The sequence below is a fragment of the Molothrus ater genome, chromosome 2 (assembly GCF_012460135.2).
Source record: "Molothrus ater isolate BHLD 08-10-18 breed brown headed cowbird chromosome 2, BPBGC_Mater_1.1, whole genome shotgun sequence".
Classification (NCBI taxonomy): Eukaryota; Metazoa; Chordata; class Aves; order Passeriformes; family Icteridae; genus Molothrus; species Molothrus ater.
This window is the reverse complement of record NC_050479.2, coordinates 61,697,783-61,714,828: the sequence shown is the minus strand read 5'-3', so window position 1 is coordinate 61,714,828 and position 17,046 is coordinate 61,697,783. Positions and strand designations below refer to the sequence as shown.

Genomic DNA, 17,046 nt, shown 5'->3' with positions numbered 1-17,046 from the left:
TCTCATTTGGATGTAATCCAAAGGGCCAGACCCTAGAGGAGCTTCCAAGTGACCAGGAAGTTCTAGTCACACATCACTGCCCCATACCTCTCAGACAGAAGCCAAATTCCACAGGGAAGGAGAGCTTTTACTTGCACAGTTCCATTCAAATGACATTGTGAAAGCCAGAGGGTGAAGGGAAGCTTCATGCTGACATTACAGGAGACAAACCACAAGCTTCTGCATGATGTGTTTCACACCACCAAGGGCCAGAAGAGCACCACAGGGTAATGAGAAACCCTGGGTACATGAGTCTGTGAGTAACCAGGCAAAAACAGTCATCAAATACAGTAACACTTGTGTTTTCTGCCACCAGCTCCCAAGCTCTCTTAGTAAAAGCCAACTTAGCTAAAATATGTTCTTGTATTAGAAGGTTGTGGCTCACAGTTGTGGTTTCGTTCTCCTAACAAAACTGCAAGGAAAGAGACCATTTAGTCACACAAGCCCGCTTGTCAGTAAAGAAAATACAAATTTACCTTTATTATAACCATAAAGAGGCATATATTTAACAATTAGCTGTACATTCAGCACTCAGGTATATCTGTGTCAAATAAACTCAATTCTCTTACTGCTAAAAAAAGAACACTTCTCAGCAATGCACAACCTGTGCTTATTAGGATGTTTATTGTCTCTGTATTGCAGTTATCTTGACAGACAAGCCTCAGGATACAGAATAAAGCTTTACTCTTGGACCAAAATAGGAGGCAACATTTTTATTTAAAAAAATTAAAAACAGCAAGTTTCTAGTCAGATAATATAAAGCATCTTAAATTAATCTTTTGAAACTATTTACACTATTTGTAAACGTAAATATCTGAAACTGTACATGTTTAAACAAATGTTCATTTAGCAAACAGGCTGTATAAACTGACTGCTCTTCTAATCCTTCCACCAGCTGTCCTAGAGCTGTCTGGGTATTCTAAGAGAGAAAAAGATCCCAAGCACAAGAGTGACTACTGTCATGGTTTACCCTTCACAACTCTTCTGTACAATGTCTGCATTAAGTTAGTCATAACTCTGTACAGTGACCATGCAGTCCTTCTGAAAAACCTTATAAAAAACAAATATACATATATTACAATGCACTGGACATTATTTTACAGACTGTACTTCTACATGAGTAAAGGGAGAGGGCAAGTTTTTCTCCTTGTTAGTTCCTTTACTTACTTTTTAAGGAGTCATGTAAGGTCCTATTAGTACCATTTATGTATTTCAGCACCACTGCTGTAACATTTCTTGTGGTAGCTTTCAGTCCTACCATCTTATACTCCAGTCTTGTTATTTATATCAGGAAAATTATTAAATCAAAGTATCACCGATGTGCAAGGAAATTTCTTCATATTCCAAAGTACAGAATAGGCTTTATAAATAAGTTAAAGATCTGTCACATAACCCACTACATTTTCATTTTACAGTGTTGCACCATGAAGATTTACACACTGAGAGACCCTGAAGTGTTCATTCCATTAAGGGCCAGGCATTTAGCATCCAGCTTTCCACACTAATGTCCAATTAATGCTCACTCAACACTGTGCACTTTTACCAGTTACCAAGTACTTATCCTCTCTTTACAATGCAGATTTGACAGCCTTGCATATCCTTTTCAGGCATCCCCACACCCCCTGATTAGCACTTTCTCCACAGCACAAAGGCCGTGCAAGCTCCAGACCCTGTTCCCACTTTAAACACTGTGACACCACCATCTGATCTTGAGAAAGGCAAAAAAACCAACTCTACCCTAAAATTAGCTGAAACCCTCAGTGCTAAGCAGTGCTGTAAAGCATCTGAAAACATGTAGTTCACTCAGACACAGCAGAAATTATGTTGCACAGCTTTCCATTCCAAATCCCAAGGATCTGAGACCCTTCACATGGAGAAAGGCTAGAGTATGACACTTCAGGTCAGGCCTCAGAGCTCCCAGTCACAAGAGTGTAAGAAACGCAGCCCATCCAGTGTTTCAAGAAACACTTCACAGGTGGGAAATTAAGTTTTCCCACGCAAGAACCTCTGAATTACTTTCAAGCATGTGGTGGATTACCAGGATTTTCAGAGAAGTTAAAGAAAAACTCAGAGCATGCCTGCTTAAGTCAAATTGTCATACCAATATTGTCATCTCCCAAGTCTCACAAATATCTATTGCTGCTCTCATTTGATTCCCTGCACTGTATTTCCAGCATCTCTTGAAAGTGTGACTTTCCATTGCATATATCAACTCATTAAGGGAAAGCAAGAATGGTTTTTACATTAAAAAAACAAACAAAAAAAAGTTTTCAATTTTGAAAATATCTAGAAAAGGCAGTAATTGAGCTTCCATAAGAGTGATCAGCAAAGGAGTTTTTGTTTCATTTTCTTCTGCCCATTGCTCAAGCCAATGAACAGGAAGACCTCTACCAAATCAACAAACCTGTTCATTTTGGGTTTTTTTCCCTAAAACAGGGTTAAGCAGCCTGGATAGTTTTGATGCAGACTGGACTGCACAGGGATCCTTCGTTGACTTCAAGCAAATGTCTCTGCATTCCCTTCACTCCCTGGCATTTGGCTGAAGCTTATTCAAAGCAGCTTCACTGTTGGGCTACTTGGACATCGACAAGAGTAAGTTCACCTGAAAGACAAAATGAAAGCCTACGTTAGAGAAGCCAAGTTTTAGAACTAATGTGTCATATTTTAACCTTTAAACAGGATTCCTAGGAAGTACATTAATCAGAAGACAGTTACAAAACAACAGCCAAAACTTCCTGTCAAATGCCTACTCACAGGCTTTTTACAATGCAACTGATGACCATGCTGACCACTCATTTCAGCAGCGACAAACTACTGTGATAAACTTCCTCAGGTAACCTCATGTGTTGTCAAGATTTCCAAAAAAAAGGCACACTGGCAAAAAATGTTACCATTCACCTCAAATATCTGAAACACACTTGGGATCCTTCACAGTACTTGTTTCCCATAGATTACAATATGGTTTCCCACACACTTCAGTTTGTAGGATAAGTGATCCTAAGGTTCATCAGATAAACAATTAGAGGAAGCCATCTCCTCTAGGATAACCTCACCTCCTTATGGTGCATCACTCCCACTCCAGGACAGTTATCACACATGCCTGTGGCCACACACACTGCAGGCAACACCCTCTAATCCATAATCAGATTAGCTGTTTAAATCATCCTGTGATAATCAAGATTCTACCTACATTCCCTAGACTACTACAGTCAAAGTGACATTTTTAAAAGCCTACTTGGTTTCTGACAGAGAATCCTAATAGAGGGAATTCTAAACCCAAATTATCTCTGAGCCTACAGACCATGCAGGGTTACACTTTCATAAACACCTGCACATTTTCTCACTACAATTCACTTTAAATGCACTCCAGTAATTCATTGTCATGCTTCCTAAATGTAAAAGCTGCTGCTTTTTGTATTTGTCAAAGGAAAGACTGCCTTTAAATGCAGTTTTTTTAAGGCATATTCACTGGCTTTGATACCTTTCCAAGAAGACAATGCCAGGAAATGGCAAGACTCTTCTACAATGCTGTACAACTCAATTCCCAGCAACATCAATCACCACCTTGGTTTAAGAAAATCTATTAGACATTCATTAAAAAACCCAACCAAAGTCTTCTCCTAGCTGGGAGACTTAAGATCAGATAAAGCCCGAAGTTTAATCATCCAGGATTAAGGGGGATAAGAAATAAATAATGATACTGAACACTGGAAATACGAAAAATGAAAAAAATCGATGTTTATAAAAGCCAGTCACATGAAAGAGCAAATGATAAAATAGGGACCTTCAATATATACCTGTTCCATTGAAGGACAAGCTATGATCTGGAGGTCTTCATTACTAAATTCTTCCTTTAACAGAGCATGGAGTTTCTGGAACATTTGCTGAATGTTATTCTTTTAAAGGAAAGAAGAAAAAAATCAATATTAAAAAACATAACACCCATCTTAAACCAGAACAAACACAATGTACATGGAATAGCTACTGAAGTGACCAGGTAGGGAGAAGCAGTCAAGCCCCAAGAACTTTTTTCTAAAAGAAGCCCCAAAACAGCTACAGGAATCCACATTAGTCATGAGATAAAAACTTCAGTTAGATGTGCTAAAGTGAAACACTGAGACCTAAAGACTTAACCTGGAAGCTTAATACTCAAGCTTGGCTCCCCTGGTTCTTTCCAGCAGGTTTTCCACTCAATCTGTATCACCCTCCCTGCCTCTGGTGCTCTTGCCCATGCATAACTAACCAAAATCAACTGGTTGGTGTGGGACAGAGTTAATTTTCCTTATGGCAGCTCATTTGGTGACAGGTGGAAGATGTACACAATAAAGAGCAGCAGTTACTTCCCGGTAGTATCCATGTGTTGCACAGTACAAGCAAGAGCAATAGAGCTGTTTGGATTTGGCTTTTTTAAGCTGAAGATATCATCATGAAATGTCTACAGGAAAACATGGCAGCAATACTCACCCTGACTGGCTTAAACAGAATTAATTCTGTATCTTTATTGGACAAGTATAAGGACATGCTTCGTAAAGTTGATGGCAACTTTGTTTTTATTGTCTTGTAAGTGGAAGAGACCAGATCGTTGATCTTTGCTGAAAGTAAAAGAAAATAAGTTTAACAGGCTAAAATGGAGTTCTGCTTGTTGAAACCTACACTCCAGAAAATCACCTCCACTCTCCTGGGGCGGATCATTACCAGAGGTTTGAGTGGAAGGGAGAGAGGGGGCGCTGGGCTGTGCAGTGTCAAACCCATCACAGGACCACAGCCTGCCAGACACTGCTTCCTTTCCCTGCAGAAAATGCACCCATCCCATTTCTGAAAGATACCACATCCTCCTGAGGCTTCTGAAATCACAGCCCTCCAATAGCAACTAAGTTCTACATAGGCTCCCTCCCAGAAAACCTAACTGGAAAAGCAACTGCTGGGAAACATGCTAGCAAAGAGAACAGAATCACAAATCCTCCTTACTGGTTATAGGCCATGTCTGTGAGAGGAAGGGCTGCACAGAAATCTGGATTTTGAATTAACCAGACAGGAATCCTCTGTCAGACAAGACCTTCTTTCTTTATTGCTAGGAATTTTAATGATTTTACAAGATCATTGCCTAAAGGCCAGGGGAAAAAAAATACATTTTGTAGTTTTAAAGGACTGAAATTAAAATCCTGTGTGGGTTTTTACCCTCCTCAACTTCTGCCACATCTAAATTTTCTGCCTAGTCCCACTTCCCAGACAAATGACTCCAGGAAACAGCAGAAACTCTGCTTTGATTTGCTTCTACACACATAATTATCTCCAAACAAACATTAAAAAAACTCCTGAAGAAGAGGGAGACATTAAGCAGAACCTCAAGTTAGCCCTTGAGAGTGTCTGACCCGTGGAGCAGCACTGAATTATGTATGAACATGGCTGGCTTTGCATCTTAAGAATATGATGCAACAGAAGGTTCCAGTGTATGATTTGGAATAATCAGAGCTCATCCAGAAGCACAACTTTGTAAAGTGAAGAGCAAAACAACCAAGGAGCATCTAAAGCTGCTCCAAATGTTCCTATGAAGTGTTCACATTTGAATTTTTAAAAAAGAGGGAAACAAACCCAGATGCCATTTTTGCATGGTGACAGGAAAACTCAAAACAAAGTAAATACCAAATGTACAGACAATAAGGGCTTCAGTGAGGATTCATTCTTTCCTACACAAGTAAAAGCTTTATCATAACACAGTTAATTAATTCCTTAAGCACATTCTGTATGCAGTTGCAGAAATGCTGTTTACATGCAAGAACAATCACAGCTTGAGAAATACTCAAGGCATTCATCTACTGCACCAATTAAACACATATTCTGAAGTTTGTCAGGTTTTTAGAGCTGGCTTAAGACATTTCAAATAGCACACAGGCTCAAATGAAGCCAGGATTTGCAAGAAAAAAGTAGACAGTTCTTATATGTAGAATTTTTCAAAATCAATCACAGTCTCTCAGTCCAAGTTATTCTGGCCACTTCTTCAGATTCCTAATAGTAACCTGAATATAAACCAAAGTAAATACCTGGTTGTGCCCAAGGTTGCTGTGAAAGGCTGTAATTGGGACCTCCTTGAGTGGCCATTGTTTTTAAAGCAGCTGCCTAAAAGGAGTAAAATCAACAAAATGATGTTTCTTTCAGTTGAGTTCACAACAAAATAGCCAACTAAAAATTACAACTCTCTGAGATACCACAGTGTACAGAATCTCCACTGATCTGTCTCTTCTATGGCCTGACTTAACAACACACAGGGGAAGCAGCTTGACAGAAATGCAATTCAAAATTACAACCGTGATCAATTCTTAAAAGTAAAATTCAAAATGGGATTAAATTTACAAAGATGCTTAGGCACCTAAGATACAAAACCTCAAAAGAGACTTATCCTTAAGCAGCTTAGTCAAATTCCCCAGATTCCCAATGAATCACTGAGATCACTCAGACAAACTATCAATCTCACCAGTTACCCATCTATATTATAGGCATGCCACTGACCCCTACCCCAGCATGATAGGCATGAGTAAATTTATTACTGTAATCTTCTAAATTCTTTAAAAATCAGCAGCTGGGATATCTGCAGTCCATGCAATGCTGTGGCCCAAGTTTCTATAAGGGCATGTCACTTATTCTCAGGACCTAAGGTTCAGAATAGATCCTCTTGAGAGGTTTTCTCACTAGAAATCCTGGCCTCTAGAGCAAGTTCTAGAAAGAAATGCATTGTAACAAGACATCCAATACTCTAAGAACTCCCTCAAGAACACACATGACCCAAGACTGTTTTTCAAGGCTTACAAATGCAATCAAAGTAGTTCCTACAGAAAGAAAAGCTTCTGCCAACCTTCACACATTTGTTACAATTCAAGGAAAAATTGAAACTTCTTGATAAAGGAACACAAGAGTTGCTTGTAAAAACAAGCTATGACATGTTCCTTTAACCCCATTAATCTCAAAAATGCCTGGAAAATTGCTGTTGGAACTTAAAGGAAAGCACATTATCTTCAGCTAATCACACAGCACTAGCAGATTGTCATATACCCAATTTAAATACCAATTCCCTTATCCTCCTAGTACTTCAGTTAGGTTAACAAACATACAACACATTTGTACCTTTGTCATGAACTCCTCCAGCTGGTCTATAAACTGTTTGGTTTGCTGCTGAATAAACTGCTCACAAGCTGATTTCAAATGACGATCTACATCTTTCTTGGAGTCGATATAATGTTCTCTGATTTCTGGAGTACCCTTGAACAGAGAACAACAATTCTCTTCTTTTTAATTGCCAGAGATCACCACACACTTAAATGACCCAACTTTTCTTAATGCAATAAGACTCCACATTACCTCCAGTAAGAACTGTATCAAGGCATTGTTGCTGTTCAGTCTGAAAAATCTTGAAACTGCCTTAGGATTCAGGATTTTAAATGCTGCATCTGTGAATCAGAAAGTCACTCACACTCAAAGTCAATGCCACTCAGCTCCAGGAACTACAAACTATAATCACTCATTTATGCATAAAAATGGCCCAGCATGAATGATTATGACTGCAACATAAATGACTCTAGCACTGCTCAGAGTGGATGCACAAGTGCACATGCACAGAAGCACACAAAGCTTAATTCACTACTTTTCAGTGGCACCTATGGTACACCTGTACCTAACAGTTGCACAGTCTAAACAGATAAATACATTACAAGAAACTAACAACTTTCTGATATTAACTGCAGTGCTATAACCATGACAATTGCGTGAGCTCTCCTCTTCTTGCTGCTTTTATCTACAAGTGGAAGACCTTAATATAAGCTATTTAAGCATTTGCAAATAATATGCAGAATTTTGCACACATCGCCTCGGAAAACCAACTACAATTGCATGAAATAACTTTTAATGCACACTTTTTTCTTCTGTGCTTAGATGTTTTAGTTAGGACAAAACAATAAAGCATCAAGGTTGATAAACTTTCATGTTTATGTTCTCTACACAAGTCTCAAGAAGGAAAAGCAACAATGTCTGTAAATTAACACAAAATACTGAAATTACACCTATAGTCTCAACAGGATGCTGTCACACTGAAATCTAGTCAAATTGGGAAAAAGAAAATTATTAGTTACAGTATAGCTTTTTACCCTACTGTCAGCCATTTATCATCATACACATTTGCCTTTTTTTTCACTTCAAAAGGAATTCTGCACTCTGTATAAAACAGAGGGAAAAAAGACATAAGAGTAAAATAAGTGTTTTCTGAGACATTAAATAAAGAGAGAATACCAAATACATAGATTTGTAGATTTTGCACTGAACTAAGAATCTGCACTCCTATGCAGTGAATGGTGAACACAGAGCAAGATCATTTTTGTTCTCTGAATTTTTTACCAGCCATTTGAGAAATTCCAAAGATTTCCTAAATTCTTGATTAGAAGACTATGAGCTAGTTCTTTTTCCCACCGAATATTTCAGTTACATGAACCTTAACATTATACTACTTTAAAGAAATTGGGCAAAAGCATGACTTTTACAGTAAGCAGTATTGCTCCATCTGTAAAAACCAAACTAAATCTTAAACCTGTGTGCAGGAAGTTTGGCTAGAACACAGTAAAACTATTAGCCATATTATTTTTCCTCGACAACTCATCCCAAATATAAGAGGCCTACTGGCCTATGCTACACCACAGTAAGAATTAAGCACAACATCCATCTTTTTAACACCACTGCCACCACCACACAATATAAAGAAAGTGTTTTCCATTACTTACCACTACCACCTGCAAAGCACTGGCTGGCACAAAAATTTATTCCATTAAATGAATATGGAGAACAAACTTGTGTGTCAGCCAGGACAAGACACCAAAAGGATGTATTTGCCCTTTAACCTCCAGTCAACTAGAAACCACTCAACAGGTAGGAGGTTTCATTGATGTTCAAATGCAACAAGTGAAATGGTTAGTGTAAGAAATGCTTGCTTCAGAGTTAAGACTGCAGTATATTAGCAGGAAAGAGAAGAAATTTCTTCAGCTTTCTCTTCTGGAATGGAAGGAGAGAAACTTGACATGCTTCCAATAATTTTTCCCATTATCCCTACAACTTGGAAAGTGCATGACAGTTAAATTTTGGGTTAAGAGCTTTTTTCCTGATTTTTATAAGGGAACAATAGCACAATTTCAAAAACCATGACCATGGCCACTACTTCTATTTTCCTACAAGAGACATGCTTGCTACATAATACCATAATACCGATACTGTTCATTGAACTTGCAAAATAAGAAATCCTTCTCAAAATAAAAACCTCACAGAAAGGTCCAGGAAATCTTAATTTGCTCTAGCTAAGTTGTCTACATATTGTTAAATTCCCCTGCTAAGCAGCAGTAAGGAAAGATATTCCTTTAACAGGCTAGAAAAGAGGAAAGACAATTCTGTGCAATAGAAATGTAGATTATTTAGCTGTTCTTAAAAAAGACTGGATAAATTAGTTAGGTCAGCAGTGAAAGCAGGCAAACACATTTCATACAAAAATAAAGAGTTTATTAGATATATTTTGAATTGCCCTGAGTAGGAGAATGGTTTTGGTTTTTTTTCAGAAAAGCTAGGAACAAAGCAAGAGATTAGAAAAAGCATACAGGTCATTGCAAGTGAACATAAAATAAACCCAAAACTTTTGCTGGCACAAAGGGAGGACAATCCCATCCCATTCTGTGGCCAGCAGCTGTTTAGTACCTCTAGTTTTCTTAAGGTCCAGGGAAATTTCCTTAATGGTGAAATCAGTGTGGAAAGGAGCAATTTGTTCACGAAGAATCAGAAGGTGTTTTATTAAGAAAAGCTGTCCATCGACCTGGGTCTACAGCACAAGAGAAAGAACATGCATTACATGTAAAAAACCCCAAACAATTAAATGAGGAGCAAAGTTTCAACGTTTCCACTTTTATTATTTAACAAGCTTTTTCCATTAGTCTGTAGTGTGATTAACTACACTCTGGGATCAACAAATCCCATTTCTGTACTATTCCTAATACACTGCACTACAGAAGCATTACTTCTACTTTAATGGGATATTTTATTCCCATTTCTTAGAAGAATTAGATTACACAGCCATATTGCTAAATGTCCTCATTAAGTAAAGGTATCCACTATTTGAAAGATACGAATTTATTCTTCTTCAGAGAGAGGAATTATTTCGTGTAATTCATATAATTTATAGTTGAAAAACATGAGGTTCTAAATTTGTTTTCATCATTACAATGACTAAAAAAAGTCAACGTTCCTGTAATAATCTTGATTAACTGTGCCGTTCTGCAAAGGTCTTACAACGCATTTTTCTCATGTCATTAAACACAAAGCTTAGTTAATTTCTAAACAGTACAGCAAAGATACAAAGAGTAAAAGAAGGCCAAGTTCACTCCATCTAAATGATGCATTTTGCACTGCTTGTTATTTTAACTACATGCTTTATAACACGTGCTGGTTTTAATCTTTAAAGTTCATGGCTCATTGAGGTAAAAAGAGGAGGACTCTAGAATTCAAATTTGCTTTTGCAAGCTGGAGGAGCACTTTCCTTGATATAATGTTAAAAAAAACAGAAAAGATGAAATCAGATTTAAACCTGCAGTTTCAACAAATAGAAATTTCACGAAAAATGAGTGGTGGAAAGGGCATCTTGAGTTGTTTGGGGTTGATTGTTTTTGTTTTTGTTTTTTTTAATTCTTATATGCATCGTTTTACCAGATAACATTAAATTAACATGCATCACAAACAAAGTGGTAGAGATCCTAGTTCTGGGCCAACCTATTTAGGGTTCATTGCAGAACAAGTTTCATTCTCTGCATACTTTTAAATCAATGCTGGCCAGGTACATAGTGCTGGAAGTAGTATTTAACTGTAGAATTCTGAATCAGTTACACAGGAAATAGTTATCTGCTCAAGCTAAAGAGAAGTGTAGCTTGCATTTCTTTTTAAAGATGCTATGTTTAACACATTTTTTTAAAGGACACTCAAAAGAAACACTTTAAAACAGATCATTTCCAATCAGAACTAAAACCTTTTTCATTACTAAATATTTACTGCTTATAAAAATCCAACAATTTTAGCCTACTAAGACTTTTCTAATTTACTTCCTGGCTGTTAGGAATTAGCAAATTACTACAGGATAAAAAGGAACTGTGACAGGAAACAAAAGTTTATTCCAACTACTTAAACACAGTTAAAGTGTAAATGACCTGACGAATCTGCATTGAATTCTGAGCAACACACCAGATCAAACCTTTTGATAATACAATTCTGAGCAGAGAATACTTAAAACTTCTTCCCAGTGAACATAAGTCAGAAAGATTTTTTTAAAATTCGAACAATGGAGGCAGAGAAAAAGAGAAAAGAGTAAAGGGCAGTGAAAATAAATACAAAGTCCTCTAGCAAAAATTTCCCTTTAGGCATCACTTCACTGAATTCCCATGAGTTAGAGCAGCCTATAAACACAATTGCTACGATCTGTATGCCACCTTTTCAGATAGGCTACCATGTGAATCATTATCTTTGCCCTGCAATACATTAACCATAACTAAGAACTGGCAAATCTGTCAAGTCTCTGGGGGCAGAGCAACATGCTTTGACTGAGATTTTAACAGAATTCTGAACCACTGCTTCATGACTTTAGATATACAAGGGGCTGAGGGCTGTGGAAATCATACCCAAAGCACAGATTCTGACCTTGTTTTTGCTGATGGAATCAGCAGCTCCCAGCAGCGACTGGATGCAGGCAGATAAGGCCTCTTGTGATAATCCCTGAAACACTGCCCTCTGCAGGGAAAAGGAAACGAAAAAAAAGACCAACAAAAGAGGTGTTAGCAAAGCTTAGGCAGAATTTTAAGAGTTGCACTTTGTGAACGATGTGTTTACCAGCTTATTGAACTCCAGATCAACTAGCTACAAACATGTTGGCTGCGTGCAGGGACACAGGATGGAGCATTCACATACAAAAGCTTGCTACAACAACTCAGGCTGGATGCAGGTACCCACACAAGCCTGCCTTGCTCACCCTGCAGCTCGGAATTGGCACCTGGGTAGCAACATGGTCAGTGACACCTCACACATTCAGAGCCAACAGCATGAATGGTGTGTGCTGGGTAACCTGACCAGACACTCTCTGTGTGTCAGGGCAACTATCTGTGCTTGCAAGCTACACCTGCAATAGACACGAGATCATTCCAGTGAGCTTAACCTCAGGCAGACTCAAATTACCTCACATTTGTGACAGCTTAGTAAACAAACATGACAGCTGCCACGGCCCAGGGGACACGGAGCAGGTCCTTAAGTGGCAGCAATATGATCCTACGGCTGAGCCAGCCATAGGAACACGGCTCACTCCCACCAGCACTGCAACAGAGCCCTGACTGCCCCAGACCTGCCAGCACCACTTCATTCATTTGCTCCCTATCTACAGGGTGCAGGCAAAGGGTACCAGTTCTGCTACAGTGTCTCAGGGGAAAACTAAATTAACCTCTGTGCAGATACACTGTAAGCAAGCCTTGCAAACAACACAGAAATCACCTCATCTACAAAGGTCTAGCTGAAAAAAAGGGCAAATATCCATCTGTTTTAGTGGGATTGATATTTCAAGCAATAAAGCATTAGTATTTCCCGGCTTCTTTTTTAGTAATAGCAGTTTCGTGTAACGCACATCAAAGATATTTTGAAATCCATTAAATGTGTCTAATAAAGATACAACACATGCAGAAAAGCAAAAACACTTGCTGCATTAGTTTTCTCAGAGATTTATCAGCCTTATATGCTGTTAAGTGAGCAACACAAAACAGATTCTAATGGGAAAGTCTTAAAATATGTGTTAAGTAAACATTGCTTTTGTTTCTGATAGACATGAAGATTTCCACTGTCTTAAACTTTGGAAATGTGTCCCTACGTTTTGGAACATGAAGAGATGTGCCGCAAAAAAAAATTCAGAACATTTTCAAAGTGTAGAAGCAGCACAGTCACCATTTTTAAGACCAGATACATCACACAAACACATTCAACCCAGTAATTTCAGCAATAAAATCATTCCCTGTAATTGACCCAGAACTTTCTATTTTTTTCTTGTCCTATTCACTCCTCAGCTTTGGTAAGATCAGTATCTTGAACATCAGACACTGAATTATTTCTGTAACAGCAAAAGCAATAGATGTACAAATCAGTGCCATTTTTCTAATTCTACAAATATAAAATTGTCTTGGAAATGATGACCTAAATTTGTCAGTTCACTTGTTTTACATAAAGATAGCAGCACAAAGACCAAGAGGTTAGAGGCCAGTAATTGTCCATTCCTAGTTTGCATTAAAATATTTAGACATGATGCTCTACACACTTTATAACTTCATCTTAAAAATTAGATCAAGAAATTTTTGCGTACATCTATACATCTGTACAGTTTGGAGAGACACACTAGAGTCCTTCTGACAGTAGGATACCACATTCCATGCAGATCTGCAGGTGAAATCGTGCTCTGATGCCTGGGATTAAGGGATTCAGCTGAACCTGTTTAAAAGCAAAATACACACATGTAAAGCTTGCCCATCTGTCCTTCCAACCAAAGGAGACTGTAATATCAACTGTAATATAAAATTCCATGTTATACTCTCTACACAGAAATATGACATTTTATTTTACCCAAACAGGTTAATTTTTTTTTCCTTCTGAGCAGGTCAGTACTAGATTTCTGATGTGAATCGAGCACAAGCCTATGAAAGACTTGACTTTGCTTTCAGGGGTGGCCCAGCTCGACCTTTTTAAATGAGTTAGTGTTACAGGCATGTCTCCAATGACACACACTTCCCACTCTGCTGAACAGCTGAAATGACCAGTTACTGAAAAAAAAAATAGCACAGGAGAAAAGAATAAAAATAAATGGTTAGAGATCATGGAATTAGAGGAAATGCTTAAGAAAAAAGAAAGGAACAAAACATTCTATTTATACACTCTTTCCTTTCTGCTGGAGATGGATTGAACAGTTGCAAAAAATATAGGGTTTAAACATAATTTATAAACTGTAAAAATAACAGCAAAACCAATTTTGTCATGAGATTGCTGTAAACATAAAAAAGTGCTCCTCCTGGGTAACCATCATAATAACACAGTATGCTCAAAATGGATTTTCACAATACCTGACAGACAGAGGTCTGTTTTCATTCTGTCCTTAAATAAGCTGGGAAACAGCTGAGTCAATAGCACCAGAACTCTGATTTCAAATACCAACCATTTAAAAAAACTAAAATTTTTGTAGTTTTACCTGCTGACGGAAAATGCATTTGTGTTTATGTCATCAGTGAAGAAATCATCTGAAATAATCCAGTAATATCTTTCTACCTCTTGTAACTATAAATTTATTGTCACAGTAATTAGAAAGCCTATAAAATCTTATGATATCAGTTTGAGGTTCCTAGGCTATTATTAGTCACTTCAGCTACTCCTGCAGGTCGTGAAATGGGAAAAAGGCACCTCTGAAGGACAAATAATCCAAATTATCTCAGACACATATCTTCAAATTATACCACATAGGATCCTTCCATCTCCTGAGTGCAGGTGAGATTTAAAGGACTTGCAAATTCCATACACCTGGGATGAAGTACGATGAACTCCATTCTCAATGAGATTTGTGGAGTCCAGCTAGAAACACCTCTGCAGACTTTCCAAGCCAAAAGCAAGAAACTACCATGTAATCAAAAGAAATACAAGGAACAAGTGATAAACAGCTGAGAAAGATGCTGCTGGGTAAATAACAACACTGTACCACTCTGAACAATAATAAAATAAAAGGAGACATTCTTCATGGATTTTTGATAGTAATTTAAAAATTCAACACTCAAATGACTGGGATCAGAACAGCCACATTTTATGAAATTTTATTCCAGTTTGCTGTAATTTACAGACACATGGGTCACATGTTTAAAATGTCAAGGAGTAAAGTCTGAATTATTTTAAATACCTATAAGTTAAGAGACATGCCTGACACACCAAATCACCTTTCCCATCTTAGCACAGCTAACAAACAAAAGCATCCTCAAGCACATATCTTGATGGCAGGGACACTTTTCAGTGGAGAATACAAAAGCTCAGGTTTATACAAAGTACAATAGATGCTGTTGGTTGCAAAAGTAGCTGCTTCATATAACAGAAGCACAAAGAAATGCCACTAAAAGAACAAGATCAGGCTGTTTGTCATCTAAAATATGAAACTAAAACTTGGAGACAAAGTTCACCTCTAAAAATTGCTTATGAATTTGTCTAGGAAAATAGACAAATTTTAAGATATATGCAAGTTTCTCACAGATGGCTCAAGTTAATGCTCACATTCCATGAGCTTTTTGCATTAATTTGACAATATGAGATGTATTTCATACCAGATTTAACTAAGCTGCAGGACTCGGGATCTTCTAGCCGGACATCTGAAAATGAAGCTTCAGATGGCAGCTTCTTCTGTTCCTCTTTCAAACTCTGTGCAATTTGCTGCAAAGAAAGATACACAATAATATTTTTATATCATGTAACACTGCCTTGGTTACAACAGATAAAAGCATGCTGAATTGCAAAAGAGATCAGCTACACTCAGCTTCCAGTGTTTCAAAGACATTTAGAAGAAACAGGCAGATGTTTCCAAAACAGTGGCAGAAATATTGCAATATGATATTCACAAATACATATCTGTGTAAAGCACTGCTCTTTCCATTCTGCCTGTTTTACTGATCTCTCAATAATGACCTATAAAGCCACCTAGAAAGAAAAGTTCAAAATAGGGTAACCCAGTTCAGCGCTTACTAGGATTTTAAACAGATAATTTTTTATGGCTTTATTTCCATAAATGACATGTGCAGATGGCCCAAAAGTACTCTCTAGTTTATTCCCTGTGGGAGTTCAACCAAAAGCCTTCCCCTAACATTACTCAACATTTCCACACTTCAGCCTTTTCCACTACTTGGTCGTCTTCAAAGCAACAAGAGGCAGCAAGAATGGGCAAAGAACTGCATTAATATTTGAGCAGAACAGCACAAGAAACATTTCTGCCCCCTGCTTTTAACATTTTAATAATTCATTTACTAAGACAGAAGGACTCTCTAAATAGCAAGGTTTTGAGGTTTAAAAGCAATTAAGTAGCAAAATGAATCTCAAACCAGGCAAAAACTGAAGTCTTATGAGGACATATGAAGAGCAGCATAATTTCTCAATTTGGAATGAACTTTCTCTTCCTTAACTGAAGGGCCATAGAACCTTTGTTAGAAAATAAGGCCTCATACAGACCAAACAGCAGAATCACTTGCCTGAAGATGCCTGTTAGTCCTTAAACTTTCAGTACAAAGAGCATATACTCAACAGACTCACTAGCTTCATTCATATTTCTGTGGATATCCCACAAAATTGCCAAAGTACCAACTACAGTACAACAAAAGCTTGAGATGTATGTGTATAAAGACAATATCATAGCAATATGAGCTCACTACTGGTAATTTTCTCACAATTTTCTGTTTGCAGACAAGAATTGAGCCCAGTAAGGTACAGTCACACAATGTTAATGTCTTTCAGCCCACAGCAAAATACATGTATTTTAGCTAGGTAGGTAGGTAGAGAGAAGAGAGAGATAAGACAGACAGACAGATAAATAGCTAGATTCTGTGTTTTTTATAAGTAATGTTCTGATTCTGAAGTCAAGCAGCAGCTTTCTACCAACTGGTCACCTGGAACTAAGTCCTACAGTTTTCTAAGCACCACCAGCTATTCTGGCAGCTGTGGAAAACAAATAAAATTTGGATCTTGCCAGTCCATGTTGGAAAGGCCATTCTCAGTCACCTCAGTCCTTTGACAGCTTGGGCCTCCCATTATAAAGTGAATGGCAAGAGTTTTTTGGAGGGGGATCTTTACTATGCTTTACTGCTTCTGTTTAGTCTTCATGCAGGTGTAGCTTGTTCTAGTCAAAAACTCATGAAAGGTTTCTAATTGGGCATTTATTTATTTCTGTGAGTTGTTTCA

General features: G+C 37.7%; 1 protein-coding gene across 1 annotated transcript in view; it reads right to left on the bottom strand.

Moving 5' to 3' along the window:
• Window positions 1–486: 486 nt before the first annotated feature.
• Window positions 487–17,046, bottom strand: part of COG3 (component of oligomeric golgi complex 3) — a 30,715-nt gene continuing 14,155 nt past the window's right edge. The window contains exons 14-23 of the mRNA XM_036384796.2: window positions 15,426–15,531; window positions 13,439–13,563; window positions 11,743–11,832; window positions 9,760–9,880; window positions 7,393–7,481; window positions 7,159–7,293; window positions 6,081–6,156; window positions 4,504–4,631; window positions 3,837–3,935; window positions 487–2,641 (exon numbers count right to left, since the gene is read on the bottom strand). Coding sequence (XP_036240689.1) covers window positions 2,612–2,641; window positions 3,837–3,935; window positions 4,504–4,631; window positions 6,081–6,156; window positions 7,159–7,293; window positions 7,393–7,481; window positions 9,760–9,880; window positions 11,743–11,832; window positions 13,439–13,563; window positions 15,426–15,531 — 999 coding nt within the window. The 3' untranslated portion in view covers window positions 487–2,611. The remainder of the gene's footprint in view (window positions 2,642–3,836; window positions 3,936–4,503; window positions 4,632–6,080; window positions 6,157–7,158; window positions 7,294–7,392; window positions 7,482–9,759; window positions 9,881–11,742; window positions 11,833–13,438; window positions 13,564–15,425; window positions 15,532–17,046) is intronic.